The 16982-nt window shown below is 37.3% G+C and overlaps 1 protein-coding gene across 1 annotated transcript; it reads right to left on the minus strand.

The window, feature by feature from the left end:
• Positions 1-8611: 8611 nt before the first annotated feature.
• LOC141634279 (sugar transporter ERD6-like 6) lies at positions 8612-10875 on the minus strand. Its single transcript, XM_074446506.1, has 7 exons — positions 10807-10875; positions 10391-10453; positions 10242-10301; positions 10016-10081; positions 9863-9922; positions 9265-9379; positions 8612-8925 (listed from the first exon to the last, which is right to left on the minus strand). Exons 1-6 carry the CDS (start codon positions 10873-10875, stop codon positions 9266-9268), a joined length of 432 nt encoding a protein of 143 aa, XP_074302607.1. The 3' UTR covers positions 8612-8925; position 9265.
• Positions 10876-16982: the final 6107 nt, after the last annotated feature.

The raw sequence follows: 16982 nt of genomic DNA on the forward strand, positions 1-16982 counted from the left end.
CCCACTTAATTCCACATGTTTCGAAATTGATTACTCAATTGAACACATTTCAAAATTTTGGAATGTATGTTGCTTTGCAAAGTTATTAAGATGAAACCATATATGTTCCCATCATATCCTTTCAAAATTCCTATTTTGAAGAGGTCTCCTTTTAACCTTATGGAAAGAGATTTTAAATCTCTAACACACTCATGTCATAATGATGTGTGGCAATGTCATTTATTAAATATAAGTAATATCTAATACACATCCTTCAAAATATCCCTTTTAGAAGGATGTTTAACCAATTCATTTTCATAATGAGGTTGAGTAATGACATCTGCGTGGTTTAAAACTTTGGCTATTGGAGATATCGGTATATCAATCCTTGCAACTTCTAGTGATAAATATCGCTTATTACTAGGATGTTACATTGATTCATTTAGACTCTTAAGTAAATCTCAAGGTTGAAACTATTGGTCAAAAATTCATAAACTTAGTCAAAACTCTAGTTAAGACTTTACATTAGTCATTTTGTTCCAAAACTTTCTTTTGGTCTCCTCATGTAGTTATCTTAAGAATATGCTCTTATGATTACTTCACTTGGTCTCTTTAGTCATATAGAACTTACTTGAGACCATAGATCTCATCTATATGGTATACTATGTGAATAGATATACCCTTTATTCAAATCATTCTACCTTGCGTAGATCTCATTTACACAAGTACGCAAATTTTTCTTATCTCGTGTGTTGTGTCCTCATTTTTCTCCCACTCTATCTTTAGAATAAATACACTATAGATTCAAAGATAGCATATGAGACACAAATAATGATGTTGAAGTTATAAGGAGAACTATCTCATAGATTGACTAATAGTTTTAGATGTGTACTTGGTGATTGACATACCTTTAAGAGACTTCGTAGACTCAAGGTAACTTTGTAAATGATCATACACAAGCCTTAAGCATGTGGACATATAATGAAACCCGTCATTATATTTGTCTATTAGATCACTTTAAGTTATATGTTTCTAAGAGTAAGCATTTAAACATGAATTTTTAGAACAAAAGGATAAGATGATAAAACGGGTGACTTGGGTTGCAAACCAAGTCACCATTATCCAAAATACAAACCATTATCCAAAATACCTTTCCATGTCAAACACGGAAACTTAAGGTTCTAAAATCCATAACATGAATAAAATAAGACAATAAAAAGCAAAGCTCCATAAGAGCTATTCCTAGCTTCTTGATGGTATCTTATGCTTGCTTTTCCTTTCCCTTGTCTTTGCTTGGTGGAGGCCCTATTTACAATAAAAGGGAGATACATTATCACAACTTTGTATCATAATACCATAGTTGAATTAGAAACATAAAAGAAAGGATAGTCATTTACCTACTGGAGTAATCTTTCCAAATTTTAATATCACCAAGGTATTTGGAACAATTTCTTTTCCAATGTCCCATACCATTACAATAATGGCATTTATCAAGAGGACCCTTCTTGATTTTTGAAGTGCTAGGTTCACAAGTCCTAGCTTTGGTGAATGTGGGAGCTTGTTTCTTACCCTTCCTCCCATTCTTCTTGAACTTCCCCTTACTCTTAGTGCTTATGTTAAGCACATCCTTGGTTGGGTTCACATTTAACCCCATGTCCCTTTCGCCTTGTACAAGTAACTTGTGCAATTCTTCAAGAGACACATCCTTGTCTTGCATGTTAAAATTCACCCGGAATTGAACATACGCTTTCACTTTGGACAAGGAGTGTAGAATCCTATCTACAATGAGTTCTTTGGAGATTTCAACCTTTTGAATCTTCAAGGTCTCAACAAGCTCCATAAGTTTGAGCACATGAGGGCTAACCTTTTGGCCCTCTTTGAAGTCGAGATCAAAGAATGCCGCGGCCGCCTCATATTGGACGATCCGCGGAGTTTGTGAAAAGATTGTCACAAGCTTGGAGTAAATCTCATTAGCATTGCCCATTTTAAAGGCTCTCCTTTGGAGGTCCGCCTCCATCGCAAATATCAAGACATTTTTCATTGCGGAAGACTCCTTTTGGTAAGCCTCATATGCTTCCCTAGTGGCGGCGGTCGACCTAGTAGTAGGTTCGGGAGGAGAGGCCTCGGTAAGGTAACGAAGCTTGTCGTCACCTTGGGCGGCCAATTTGAGTTGGGCATCCCAATCGGAGAAATTTGACCCATTCTTTTAAAGTTTACATCGATCCATGAAGGATCGGAGCCATGATGAACTAGCGAGAGGCGTTGCAATAGGGGTTGGTGTTGCCATTTGTTATGAAAAAAGTGGTCTACAAAACAAAATAGAAGGAGTAAAACAAATGTCGTTTTAATAATAATACTCGTAAAAATTATAATTTAAACAAGTTTTATGCATTTTTCTAGTGACCTCTACCCAACTAGATAAATGATTCCAAGACCCAAATTCATATCGACTTAGGCACGGTAGGGCCGATTCATCCTTTATCAATATAACTCGGTGGATTAACGTTTAATCGATTCTACTTTTAGAACTCTTGGTCGATAAAATTACTCTAATAATTATCTATAGCCCAAAACACATCCGACAAGGGCACGGTATGGCCGATGAAACCCTTATCGAAAAACTTTTGTTGAGTTCAATCCAAATTTCGAATAAATGTGTCCATGATCCAAATCCACATCAACTCGGGCACGTTAGGGCCGATTCATCCCTTATCAACATGAATTCGGTGGATAGACATTTTCACCCACTTCCCCTACGTAACAAGTTTTGTACCCCGGTAGGGCCGAGTGCACTCCCTCGCGAAATAGGTTTTCATGGTTTCTACTATTTGGTAAGGCTATGTCTCAATTAATTGTTTTAGCGAGAGGTCGTGTCAATTTACTATTTATCACGTTTTAAGTGAACTAAAGCGGTGAACTACGATAATTCTAATTGTCACGGTCGATAAACTCGTTGAAAGAAGATGATGCATGTTTTAGTTATGGCGATTTAGTGATGCATGTGACATAAAAATAAAATGCAAGCATAAAATAAATAAATCCTAGTATGGCCTTTCCTAAAATAGAAAAACTATTTAACTATTACATATTCGGAAACCAACTCCATTGGTCCCTTGAACTTCGGTTGTGGCACGCATCTCGAGGTAACACCGTCTTTATGTATCGCCATCTTGAAGAAATCCGTCTTTGGGAACTCCGAGATAAATTAAATTACATAGCAAATTACATAATTTCCTATTATACATTTGTAACTAAGATAAAATAAAATAAATCTATTAAATTACAAAACGGTGATACGAGATCACAATAAAATTACAACCGAATCGATATTCCCATACATTTCGGGAAATATCAATTAAAAACTAAGGCCATACTAAGTAAAATTACATAATTCAAAAATTACATAAATTAAATTATGACAATCATAAAGAAAATGCAGCATTATAATATGTATGAACATGCCCAATTTTATGCTAAATCGCCTTTAATTAGCCAATATCGTATATTACTCGGTTTTTACGGATTTGCGTGATTTCAACATTTTATAATCACAAAAATTACATAAATTCATATTTATGCATAAGTTAATTACCCTAACCTCATAGGACTCAAAATTTAGTCTTCACTAATAATTTGACCATAATTAACTCATATTTATAAATTTGTTCATTAATGGACTAAAAATTTCAAAAATAAGCTATAAACTTCAAATAAATCACAAAATTTGAAATTTAAACTCATGAGCATTCTGGAAAAATACCATGACACTCATAATGTTCAAAAAACTTAGGTTAAAAATTTCGAATTTTATCCGGAAAAACAATGTTGCGGTTTATCGGTTTTTAACAAAATAATCATAAAAACATGGAAAAATTATATTCATTAACTTTTCAATTTTAGATCTGAAAAAATAATAAAATGCAACATATGATGTTTTTCTTTAGTCATAGAGTATGTTTTATTAATTTTTCATTAATTAAGTCACTATTCATGCCATTTTTCTTCAAAAATCCATAAATCATGCAAAAAGACTTCACTATAGCCCATTATTTTACACACATCTTGTAAAATTGCATGTGACATCATACTAAATTTCTATGACCAGATTCGAAATTTATCTCATATTAACCTATTTTTCACCTAAAACCGATTTTAATAATGAAAAATCCATTTTTCGAGCATAACATGTCCAAAAATTATGAAACTTTACAGGTTATCTCAAAATAATATATGTGACAACATATCCAAAAATCACTGGAAAATTCAAAGTATAGCTAATTTTAGACCGAAAATGACATTTTTACTCATAAAATCATATTTAAATGCCATTATTGTATAATATGAACAATAAAAATCCGTAAATTTAACCAAAATATCCTAAAACATTTTAGGACCAGAAATTTAACATGCATAAATTAATTTCGTGATATATCATAATAACACAAATTATTCAAGTTTTATATGTTATTCTTATAACTCGGAAAAACTTTTAACCGATTTGCATGCAAACAACCATGGCTCTTGATACCGATTGAAGGAAAAGTAGATCTATATACTTACATATTCATATATATTTTAATTTAATTTGTCATAAAATTAACTAATGATCTTATGCATGCAAACATTTAAACAAAATAAAGAAGAAACTTGTTCTTACATTGGAAATTTGGTTAATATGGGCACAAGAGAGTTCACCTTTCTCTCTTGTTCTTGAGCTTTCCCTTTTGGATGAACAAAGACCCAAGTGTAGGATCTCTCCCAAGGATTTATACCCAAAGCTTACTCTTAATTAAAATTAATACTATAGTTACTAGTACAATATTAATCTTGTAGAAAAATGACCCAAAAATATTATAAAACACTTAATATTTTCGGTTTTGGGAGAGAAGAAGAAGAGAGCTTTTTTGTCTCTCTAGAATTCTTATTTTGGATGAGTAAAGAATGAATGATACACTACAACATTTAGTGTGTTATTAGGTAAATAAGATGAAAAACCATAATGGTTTTTCCATCTCAAAAACCGGGTGGAAGGGGGGGATTTTGGGGAGCCAATGCATGCTTGTGTTGTTCTTTACAATAAGCAATAGGTTGCAAGGCTAGTCTATAATGCAAATGATTGTGTTTTTCACTAATTTAAACAACACAATATTTTGCCTAATCCCCTCTTAATTTCGGTACACTCATAAAATGGAACCCATTTTATTTTTGTCAAATTTGTCAATATGTCACATGTCATATGTTACATAAATTTGTTATGTATTTTTAACATATTAAAAATCAACGTATTAATAAAGTACGTCATATACAAAAATCGACTTAGTAATTCATAATTACTTGTACCAAAATATTTCTCCAATTATAAATCACAATAAATTGTATTTATAATAATTCATTCAAATTTAATTGTTTCCTTAAACAATAATTTCATCTGAGTAATGATACAATTCGATTACTCAGACCGTATCTCATTTAATCAAATTTCAATGTGATACGTAAATTTTTCCTCCAAAATCGTCCGTCAATTTTCAAGTAATTTAATTAACTCGTAACGTTATACGATTAATTAAATGATCAATTAAGAGTGTTGCCCTATAGGTATGACCTAGGGGGTCAACTGATCACCACCGTCGCATTTACGTAATGTCAAACTCTAGTCAGCCAATCATTACCGATATATGTTGATCAGTTGACAGTAAAATATTACTTCCCAATTGTATTCTTTATAATGAGACTTAAACATGTGATCATCATGATCAACAGTTGTGATGCATTATTGTCGGAGGACACATATTCCAACAATCTCCCACTTGTCCTCGACAAGTGTGCGTCACCAATTCTCTTGTCCTATTACTATCTCCCACTCAATGCAAGGTGTCTTTCAGGTCGTACTTGCAAGTGATCATATCGAGAGTGGTTTCCTCGATCTGGAGAATAACTGATTGACCGGATTTATCTATCATAGATACCTTCCGAGCGTGGCCACGCATTTCCAGTTCATTACTCCTCGAGTGGCCCTGAGATATTGTTATAACCCTGACTAGGGATGGACAATTCCTATCGCACTCATTCCCTTCGACTAGCCACAGCCATCATAACCCAAAATATGCCCATTTGACCCCATTTACGAAGGTCGTAGTAACACAAATCAAAGTTAATCTGAAACTGTGCCATCTTAGGCGAATAGTCTTTAGTCAAAAGAATCGACTCATTTGAATACTATAGCAGCTCTCGCCACGACCAGGCTATATAAATTTGCCAGAACTCTATAAGCGGTCATTAGGCCCGACAAAATGTTCCTAACAGTCTGCGTATGTGATCGACTAGTCATCTCACATGACTCTATGGCACTTGAACTTGCCATCAATCGCATCACACTCTAGTCACTTCGAGACGTCACCTCATGTAAGTAACTATGGGCAAATACAATGTTAATCCATGTTCACTTTAACGGGGTTCAATTGTCTCCACAACCCGTTACACCGTCGGAGGACACATATTCCAACAATACGACGACGTTACACCGTCGAAGTCTTTTTGTTTCTTCGCATCACAGGGGTGTGAAGATGACGGCATAGGCTCTTCAACATTTTGCGGATGACCAGTGAGGACTAGTACGCGTCTCCTTGCTTTGAGTGGTTCATGCTGGATGATATCCACTACTTGCATACACTTCATGCGAGATGGTATTACGCTTCTCAAGTCATTACTTACTCTTACTTCTTCTTCATTTTGTTTTACAGAAGTTGATAGAGGACGACCCTCATCATTGTTATTTTTGGGAGCCCCTAGTCGACTAAAGACCGTTTTTTATGGACAGCCCAAGCGATCATGGATTGTGCCCTTCTTGCTTGTGTGCAACGAAGGTGTTGATTTTTTTACTTTACTTTCACCTTGATTGCCAAGCCTAGCGAAGACAGAAGCGTGTTTGATTGAAGCACTTGGCCTTCCAAGTCTTGTAAATACAGATGGACGAGACTTTCCTGCAGGTGGACTTATTCGATCGAAGACTGAAGATGAATGCACCTTTTCTTCTTCTTCTTCATTTTCTTCAACCTCTTCCACTGTGATGTGTTGAGAAGATGTAGTGGCCCCTTTTCTACGAGCAACAATCTTCACAAGTGCAGGAGACTTATATCCGAGGCCTGGCTTAGTCACCATGAAGCTCCCTTCTTGCTTGAACAGCTCTTGTTGCGCCTTGTTAAAACCGTATGGCATATCCCGCCTTGGCGAGTAGCTTGTAAGCATTGGAATCAAATATCCCCTTGTTTTCCTCACTTGATGATTGACTGGATGAACAGACGAAACTAGTTGGAGGAGGTCTTACAATCTTCATTTGAGATGAACTTGGCACAGGTGCGATGATTTTTGCCACCCATTCTTGCTTGACTACCTGACTCGACTTATTTTTGTCCTTAGGCTCTGTCTTTGATGTTGGACACTCTACAAATTTGTTGTCACGTCGGGTTCACCAAAATTTGTAACAACAAATTTTGTATCGCAAAATAAATGTAATACAAAATAGGAAACTAATGAATTTTCATTAATATATCATAAATTTTGTGTGTACAATCTCTTAATGTATCCTCTGATTCTAAATGCCGTAGTAGAGTACGTAAACGCTGTCTGTAGAAGAGGCGTGAACGTTGTATTTGAATGAGACCTGTAGAGGTTGTATGCACTCGGTAGGAGGTGTCGATTTGTATTCTTGAGAGGGTCATTGCGACTTGTTCTCTCTTGAATGTTGTAGCTTGAATTTGAATTTCTTGGGCAGGCGGCACAGTTTTGGTATGCTTGTTGACTGCTTGCAGAGGTGTCTTGCAGAGGGAATTTGTAGAACTTTTCTGTCTTCTTCTCTCTGAAATTTATTATTATGATTTCTCTCTTCTGAAATGAATGAGAATGACTCTATTTATAGAGTTTCAATTCCCCTTGGCGGACTTTGACATTCACAGGCCCATTTATGGGTTTATTAGTGAACTTGGCCCAAACTTGATCTTTTTTCGGGTTTAATGATCCGGATAACCCATTTTGTAATACGAATTGACCCATATTTCATTTAATTGGGGCAAGATAATTAAATTGAGCTAAAATTTAATATTAATTCAAATTTATTAATTTATTTTTTTTATTCGGCATTTTAATAAATTTTCAGTACCTACATATTCATTTACTTATTTTTCTCCATCGCAGCTTCTATAACTATGTTTTTTAGACTTGAGAGCTTTGTTGTTGTAGGCATTATTTGCCAATTACATCCGAGTTCTAACACAAAAGTGCCCTCAAGTCCTAAAATGTAAGAACATAGAATCAACATGAAATTAGTATGGAAATTGAGTTAGGAACTTGGTGCTAATGGCCTAGTATTGAAACTCAGTATCTCCCTCTCGCCCTCTCTCGCCCTACTATCTATGTACACCTGCAACCTACTGGTGTTGTAATATTGTCCAATTACTACTAGTAGACCATACTAAGTTTTGTTTCGGGGTGATATATGTAGGAAACTTGGAGAAAAGGCAACATGTGAAGGCATACAGAAGGCAGGACATCTAGTTCACCTTGAGAGGCCATGTGTATACAATAGATGTCTCAAGCATTTCCTGGCTTCTGTGTACTTTGAAGAAACACCAAAGTAAAGCTGAGTAAGCACCTTGCTGCAAATCCACACAATTGTAGAATAGCTATATTGTCTAGTTGCGAAGTTTGTAACACCATTATTACATTTTAAGAAGTGATCAATAAATCATGTACGATAACAGACCGACCACAATTCTATTTAAGAACAACCAAGTATTGAACTGAAAAGAATGAGTTGTACTCTGCTACCCGATTGTTTTCATCTGAAGTATGCTTGAATTTCCTCAAGAGCTTTCCCCTTTGTCTCCGGAAGCCATGCCCCCACAAAAATCGAAGTAAACGCACAAAACAATGTGTATAACGCGAAGGTCCCTGCAAACAACATATTAACCAGATGAGAGCCAGTCAGTTACAATCAATAAAATACTTCCGTAATCCGTTACCTAAATTATGAGGCAAAGTTTTTTACAGACTAAAACAATGTTTTTTGGGGAGTAAAGTGAGCCACAAAAGCATCTATGATGCTGATGAGTTTCAAAGCCTGGTCGTGACTCATGAGTACTAGGCCTATTAGCACTCAATGATTTACCGGGTAGTTTCCTTTGCAGACTAAACATTAGTGAGTGTCCAAATTATTGAATCTTATTGTCTAAAAGCCGAGAGAATTAAATACAAGAACTTTAGTATTGGAAAAAAGGCAAGAGAGATGACCTCAACTGTTCCAGCTGAGCATCAAAGGAGCAGTCATTGTGATCCCCCAGGAAGTCATGAAATTGGCTAATGTTGCTACACTCCCAGCAAGACTCTTTATACTTGCAGGAAGGATCTGTTCAGAGCAAATCAGATGCAAAGTTCAGCAGATTGTTGCAGTAAAATTACAATAGGGTGCTTATCTAATCTAAAACGAATAGATTTTAAATAATTTTTCCAACAAACTCAGAAATGAAAGTGACACTTTTTATGTCTAACCATTTTATCATCGACTGAAACTTTGCAATTTTACTAAGTGAGCCCTTCTTATCATTAATTCATTATTGATCATTTGAAAACAGTCAGTGACCATTTTAGTTTCAACAAGTGTGACATCGTCTCACAAGTCACAAGAAGTTATAATAAGACCGTCTCAAGGTCAACTTTGTGACTTGCTGCAAAAAAATGAAGTCGAGCAGAATGTGTAAAACATTTGTGGAATAGCTTATAAAAAAGCTGTAGATTCGCATTAGATCGACATCAGTGCGCCCTCAGGTAGTGAGTTAGTAAAACAAACAGAAAAAAAAAAAAAAAAAAAAAAAAAAAATTAAAGACATACCTCAGACATTATAATCCAAGGAATCCGTCCCACACCTAATGAATATGATATAACCATTCCCTGCCATAAGTAGAGAACGTGCCTTAGACCTGCGATTATTGCTTTCTAGATTACTTGGTCTGGAGTAGACATGTATTCAAGTCAGAATCATACCACTAGTCCTACGACAGAGAGAATCCCCAACGCGCCGTAGAAGCCTGATTCTTTTGAAATAATATCCTGTCAAACGTTAAAGAGTACATCATAAACATTGAGGTAAATCTAAATCGAATCTTATGATCATGTTTCCTGATTTACTTGCTTAACCCTCCTCACTGGTTCATGTCAGCTGTTTTGAAAATTATGAGCGCAAAAAAACTAGAAAAACAGCCTAGCTGACCTCTAGAAAAAATGAAGCTGAAACGAGGAGAAGGCTAGCGGTCATCCCAGCAGAGGATACCTGTGGAAAGTTGCATTATTTAAGAAACCTCTTAAGCTTAGACTGCACAAATACTTCCACCAAATTAACTAATATAAATTGAAACATACAATTAGTAGAGCCCTTCGCCCAGCCTTGTCCATCAGCCAAGTCGCGATCCCAGTAGCAACCACCTGTTTTTTCATTGCCACGGATGCTTGAGAATGCTGAACATTACATACTGACTAGCCAAGATCAAGAAAATGAAACAACTGGCTAACACTATAGTTTCATTTGCTTATGTTTACTTTTAGACTGTTTTTACACAAACGTGTGTACGTGGTGTACAAGTATTTATACTGCGTCGATTACAATGTACTGATGCGGGTTAAACAAGGCCAGATGTTCAACTTAGAAAATAAATAAGGGCAAAAGAATATCTTCTGTAAAAAAATATTGCCAAAATAGGAAATGTAAACAAATGATTGAGGCGGACCAAAAGGGTGAACATGGGCAAGATAAAGGATGTAAGAAGTACTATGATTACCCGAATGCTTCCAAGGCCAAATGTGGTGACAGCACCAGATGAAATTCCTGTGCAAGGATGACATATCATTTGCATAAGAACACATGGGAACTGACGTTAAGATTTGGTTACAAAACATTTCTAACCTGCTTTTTCAAATATGTTATTCGAATAGAATAATATGGCATTGATACCACTGAGCTGCTGAAGGACCAACAAACCAATACTAATGTAAATATTGAAACCGTCAATAAAGACTCCAAGTCAAACGTGCAACAGCCAGTGCAACAAACTCATATTCCTTGACTATTCTTCCTCCTGATTTTGTGTAACTTATTTAGCATTGTATAGTCTTTCTATCCTTGATTATAGGATGCTGTTACTTACGTTATTAGCAAGCCATCTAGTATAAATATTACACATTGTACATCAGCTTGTTTCATCTATATACATTATTATTATCGTCTCATTCTCTTCATGGTATCACGAGTCTAATACGATCCTCACGATCCACAATACAAACTTATCCGACTTCTTCATCCTGTACCTATTCTTCAACCTTCGAATCCGATCACCATGGCCAACCACCAACTCCAAATTGTCAACGCCGCTGACCCGACCCACCCTCTCACCCTTGTCAACTTCACCAATTGCATCCAACTGAAAGACACCATCACCTTTCGTCAATGGCGATTTCAGGTTCGCGCCATCATGAATGGGCTCGAACTCTTTTCGTACCTTGACGGCACTACCACCGCTCCACCCAAGACTATCACTGTTAACCCTACCCCACCCGAAACCAACACTACCACCGCCCCTAACCCTGCCTATTCCACTTGGTATAGGCAGGACCAACTAATCCTCGGTGCTCTTATCGGTACCCTATCGCCCCCGATTGCTGCGCTCATTGTCAATGATGAGACTTCCCATGCCGCCTGGTCCACATTAACCCGTACATTCGCCAATTCCTCTCGAGGCCATCGACTTCAAATCAAAGATCGCCTCGAGAATATCTCTCACAACGATGACATGACCATCACCGACTATATGACCGCCATTAAAGCCTGCACCGATGATTTAGCCCAACTTGAACATCCAATGGATGTCGATGATATCACCGCTAAGATATTAAACGGACTGAATTATGAAAAATATCGCTCCGTCATCGAGGCAGTTCGCGCACGCGATTCATCAATTTCTTTTGAAGCTCTTCATGAGAAATTAATTCAGCAGGAACTCCGTCTCAAGCATGCTCCTGCTTCCTCTGCCTCCTCGAATTTCACCCACTCTGCTCATGCCGCCAACTATCGCAACAACAACAATAATCGTTCCACCTATAACCAGCGCTCTACCTATCAAAATCGCCCTCCTATCCACCAAAAACATCCTCTTCCACCTCCCCTCAATCTGGCTATGTCAAACCATACAAAGGTCGCTGTCACTTTTGTGACGAAGTCGGCCATGTTGCTTCTGCCTATCGTGACCTTCAAACCAAATACCCGAATGTTGTTTTTCCTACTCGGCAGCGTCGTGATCCTCCACCACAGGCCCACACCGCCACCCATCCATCAACTCAACCATCGAACTCCTGGACTGTTGATAGTGGTGCCTCGCACCATATTTCCGACGACCTCAACACACTGTCTCTTCACCATCCGTATGAGGATCCGGATGACCTAGTTATTGGAGATGGTTCTGCTCTCTCTATAACTCATACTGGTTCATTCCATATTCCCTCCTCTTATTCTTCTCTTCACTTTACTAATGTTCTAATTGTTCCGTCTATTTCTCACAAAATAAGCTGATCAACCGGTTGAAAATGAATCCGACTATCGTGCTATTGTTGGGAGTCTACAATACATGTCCTTAACGAGGCCTGATATTGGTTTTCCCGTCAACAAACTCGCTCAGTTTCTTACACACCCAACTTCAGCCCACTGGTCTTCTCTCAAACGTCTCTTACGTTATTTAAAAGGGACAATTAATCATGGTATCCAGTTGCTCAAACATACCCCGTTCAAGTTTCATGCCTTTTGTGACGCCGATTTCGGCAGGGATACGTCTGATTACATCTGTACTACTGGGTATGTTGTTTCTTGGACAAAATCCTATTTCCTGGTCATCTAGAAAGCAACGAGCACTGTCCCGGTCCTCCACTGAAGCCGAGTTTCGAGCCATAGCTGACACGACCTCTGAGGTACTTTGGTAAAAATCTCTTATGTCTGAGCTTGGTATCTCTCTGTCGTCTGCCCCTACCATTTTCTGTGATAACCTTGGTGCTATTAACTACTCGGCAAATCCCGTCTTCCATTCCCGTATGAAACATCTTGCCATTGCTTTTCACTTTGTTCGGGAATAGGTTCAGCTAGGCACCATTCGTATCCAACATGTCAACGGTGATGACCAACTAGGAGACACTCTCACTAAACCGTTGTCCAAAGCCCGCTTTCTTCTTCTTACTTCCAAGATTGGTCTTACTCTTCGACCGTCCATCTTGCGGGAGCGTATTAAGGATACTAATGTAAATATGGAAACCGTCAATAAAGACTCCAAGTCAAACGTGCAACAGCCAGTGCAACAAACTTATATTCCTTGACTATTCTTCCTCGTGATTTTGTGTAACTTATTTAGCATTGTATAGTCTTTCTATCCTTGATTGTAGGATGCTGTTACTTAGGTTATTTTTTTTATGAGGGGAATGTTACTTAGGTTATTAGCTAGCCATCTAGTATAAATATTACACATTGTACATCAACTTGTTTCATCTATATACATTATTATTATCGTCTCATTCTCTTCAAAGAACACATGGGAACTGACGTTAAGATTTGGTTACAAAACATTTCTAACCTGCTTTTTCAAATATGTTATTCGAATAGAATAATATGGCGTTGATACCACTGACTAGTAGAGGTGGCAGTTCGGGCTCGGCACGGTGGGCGGCACGGCCAGGCACGGACGCCGGCACGAGCACGGCCCGGCACGGTGGCAGAATCGAGGAGGCACGAGCCCAGCACGTTCGTGCTAGAACCGGGCTCCGACGGCAGATTTGCGAATTCATCGTGCCCTGGCACGGCACGGCCCTAGCACGGCCAGGCACGGCACGCAGGCGGCACGGTGGGCGTCACGAATTGGGCACGGTGGCAGAAGGAATTATAGTCGTTGGTAGAGAATTATAGTCGTTGCTTGGCTTGTTGCTCTGTTTTGTACCGTTGCTCTGTTTTCTAAATTATAGTCGTTACTTGGTACTTGCTACTGCTGCTGCCTGCTAGTCTTCTGTTTTCTTTCTTTTTTTTTTTTTTTTAATTACAAACTCTATAAATACAACCTTAATTCAATTCATTTCTTCACAATTCAATCCATCTCTTATTCTCTTCTACTTATCTTTATTCTTATATACTTCTTATAATTTTACAATATAACTTATAAATATATAAAAATCTTATATAAAACAATTAGTAATATAAAATAATTAGTTATATAAAGTAATTAGGTAATCGGGTTTGTTGAATCGGAAGTTCAAGCAAGGGTTCAATTGGGTTTTATAACATCGGGTTTGTTGAATCGGGTATTCGGTTCAAGCAAGGGTTCAATTCTTCATTTCGATATTCCGAATTCCGATAGCTTTGTTTGCATTTTCTAACTCTACTTTTTATTATATTGTTTTAATTTTTGTTTGTTGAGTTAAATTTAGTTAATTAATTCTATTTAAATATTGATTTGTCTTTTAAAAATTTAATTATAATTATGGACTCACAAAACTCGTATATAACCATTACGAGTCTGTTATTAACAACTTCACTCGTGTTTCTTCTCATACTACTTCTAGTGCAGGTACTAGTGGTGGTGGTGCTATTCAAGGAGCGACCTTGACCGCTCTTAAATGTTTGATGAGTCGAGTAAGGCCGAGTCGACAACAATCTACTCCAACATCCAACTTGGCCGAGTATCAAATGTACACTACCTACGATTATATGCGAGGTATGACCGAAGAAGAGTCCAACAACCTTGACCTTTTGCAATGGTGGCGAAATCAAAGGAGGTCGCTTCCGGTGATGTCGGCAATAGCAAGAGACTTCTTAAGCATTCAAGTGTCTTCCGTTGCATCCGAAAGTTGCTTTAGTGGAGCAAAAAGGGTATTGGATGAAAAACGAACTCGTCTAAGATCCGATACACTTAAAATGTTAGTGTGCTATAAGGATTGGATGGATGCCGAAAATCGACAACAAGACTTTGTCGATCATGAGCACGAGCTTGATTCCGACGAAACAAGCACCTCGTCAGATTCATAGTTGCATATCATATTAAATAAACTTGTATTTTGTATTTTTTTCTTATTATTATATTAGATTAATATCGTTTCTTAATCGTTTCATCGTTTTTTTTAATTGAATAAACTTGTAGACGTGTAGTTATATCGTTTCATGCTTTTTTAATAAAAGATTCAGGTATTTTTTTTAACATTGTTTCTTAATCGTTTAATAAAAAACTCTTTTTTTTCATCGTTTCTTAATTATTTAATTAAATCGAATATATTAAAAATACAAGTAATCAATTACATTAATATTTAATAAAATATATATTTTAGTTAAATTATTATATTAATCAACAAAAAGTACTAAAATCATACAATTATTATAAAAAGTTCTTTATTTTTTTTAAAAAAAAAAAAAAACAAAAAAAATAAGAAAATAAGCGCGATGGTATAACAAGAAAAGACGCGAAAATTTACGGGCTGACCCGCCAAAGACGAAAATGGGCGTGCCACGGATGGGCGCGACTAGGGATGGAGAAGATGGGCCAAGCACGGCACGGCACGATGGGCCCATTAACCGTGCTTCTGGCCGGGCAAATTTTGGAGGTGGACGATGGGGGCGCAAGACGCGGCGCCCAAAGACAACCCACTGCCATCTCTACCACTGAGCTGCTGAAGGACCAACAAACCAATACCTAGCTGGAGCACGGAAATAAGGTAATAAGAGGAGACATCCAGAACCTTTATGATGGTTAATAGAGGGATTGGCAAAAACATAGTTCTAAACAAACCATTGTACCATCAATGGAAACCAATATCTTCTTCTCTTGAGATGTGCTAAACGGATAGTTGTATTTTTGCTCGATGACGCCACAGATTTCTGCAGTACAGCCCATTTAGTCAGAACTTGTGCTTAATACTCCTCCGTCATCACGGCCAATCGATTGTTGTTTTTGTTTTGGCATGAAAAATTTCGGAAAGAGGAAAAGACCAATAACTAAATGACAAGTGGAACAAATTGAATGAGAATGATCAAATTACTCATCAAGTTCATTCTTAAAATAGAAAGAACAACAAATGACTGAGACACTCCAAAATGGAAAAGGACAACAAATGACCGGGACAAAGGGAGTAATATTTAAGTAAAAAAGATCATGTTAATGGCTTGAGCTTTTGAAATCAACCATTACATTGTGAGAGAGAAGAAAAAAAAGGAGACAGAAGGGTGGGAGATTATCAAACAGCCGTACAGCTTAATACCTTTATTTCAGTTAGCTCTTGAGAAATATCTGTCTCAAATCCTCGCAGAACTTGCAAAGAAGATTCACAAGCTTCAATCATCCCCATTTTTGCCTAGTAAAGCAGCGATTTCAGTGCCAAAGTAGGTTAAATTAAACAAGGGCGTGTTTAAGCAGAGAGAGTCTTATGATCAAGTCGATTACCAGCCAGCCAGGGGCGGATCTAGGGGGCCCGGGTGGGCACGTGCCCACCATGAAAGTTGAAGAATATATATTTGTATGTGCAGATAAATATCAGATAACTATTGTAGCACAGTTGGTAGAAGACTTGAGCTTATGGGGGGCGTCCAGGGTTCGATTCCTCCAACAGCCGTTACTGAGCCACTAGTGTTCAATGATTAATATCTAAGTAAAATGTGTTTTATCTTAAATAAGACATCCTAAAATGCCCTGTAATTGGAAGGCAAAGCCGCAAAGCACAAGAAATTTGATCATGGAAATCAGATATCTAATCTAGATATATAAAAACTCGAGGAAGTGGAAAATGACCCCCTTAAGTTTGATATAATGTGAGATTAACCCCCTTAACTTTGCTTTGGAGTAAACAAGCCTTAACTTTACTATAAGTTGACATCAAGCCCCTTCTATTTTTCCGATCAAAATCTCACCGGATTTTTCAATTTCTCACCAATTTCTCACCAATT

This window comes from Silene latifolia, chromosome Y (genome assembly GCF_048544455.1).
Source record: "Silene latifolia isolate original U9 population chromosome Y, ASM4854445v1, whole genome shotgun sequence".
NCBI lineage: Eukaryota > Viridiplantae > Streptophyta > Magnoliopsida > Caryophyllales > Caryophyllaceae > Silene > Silene latifolia.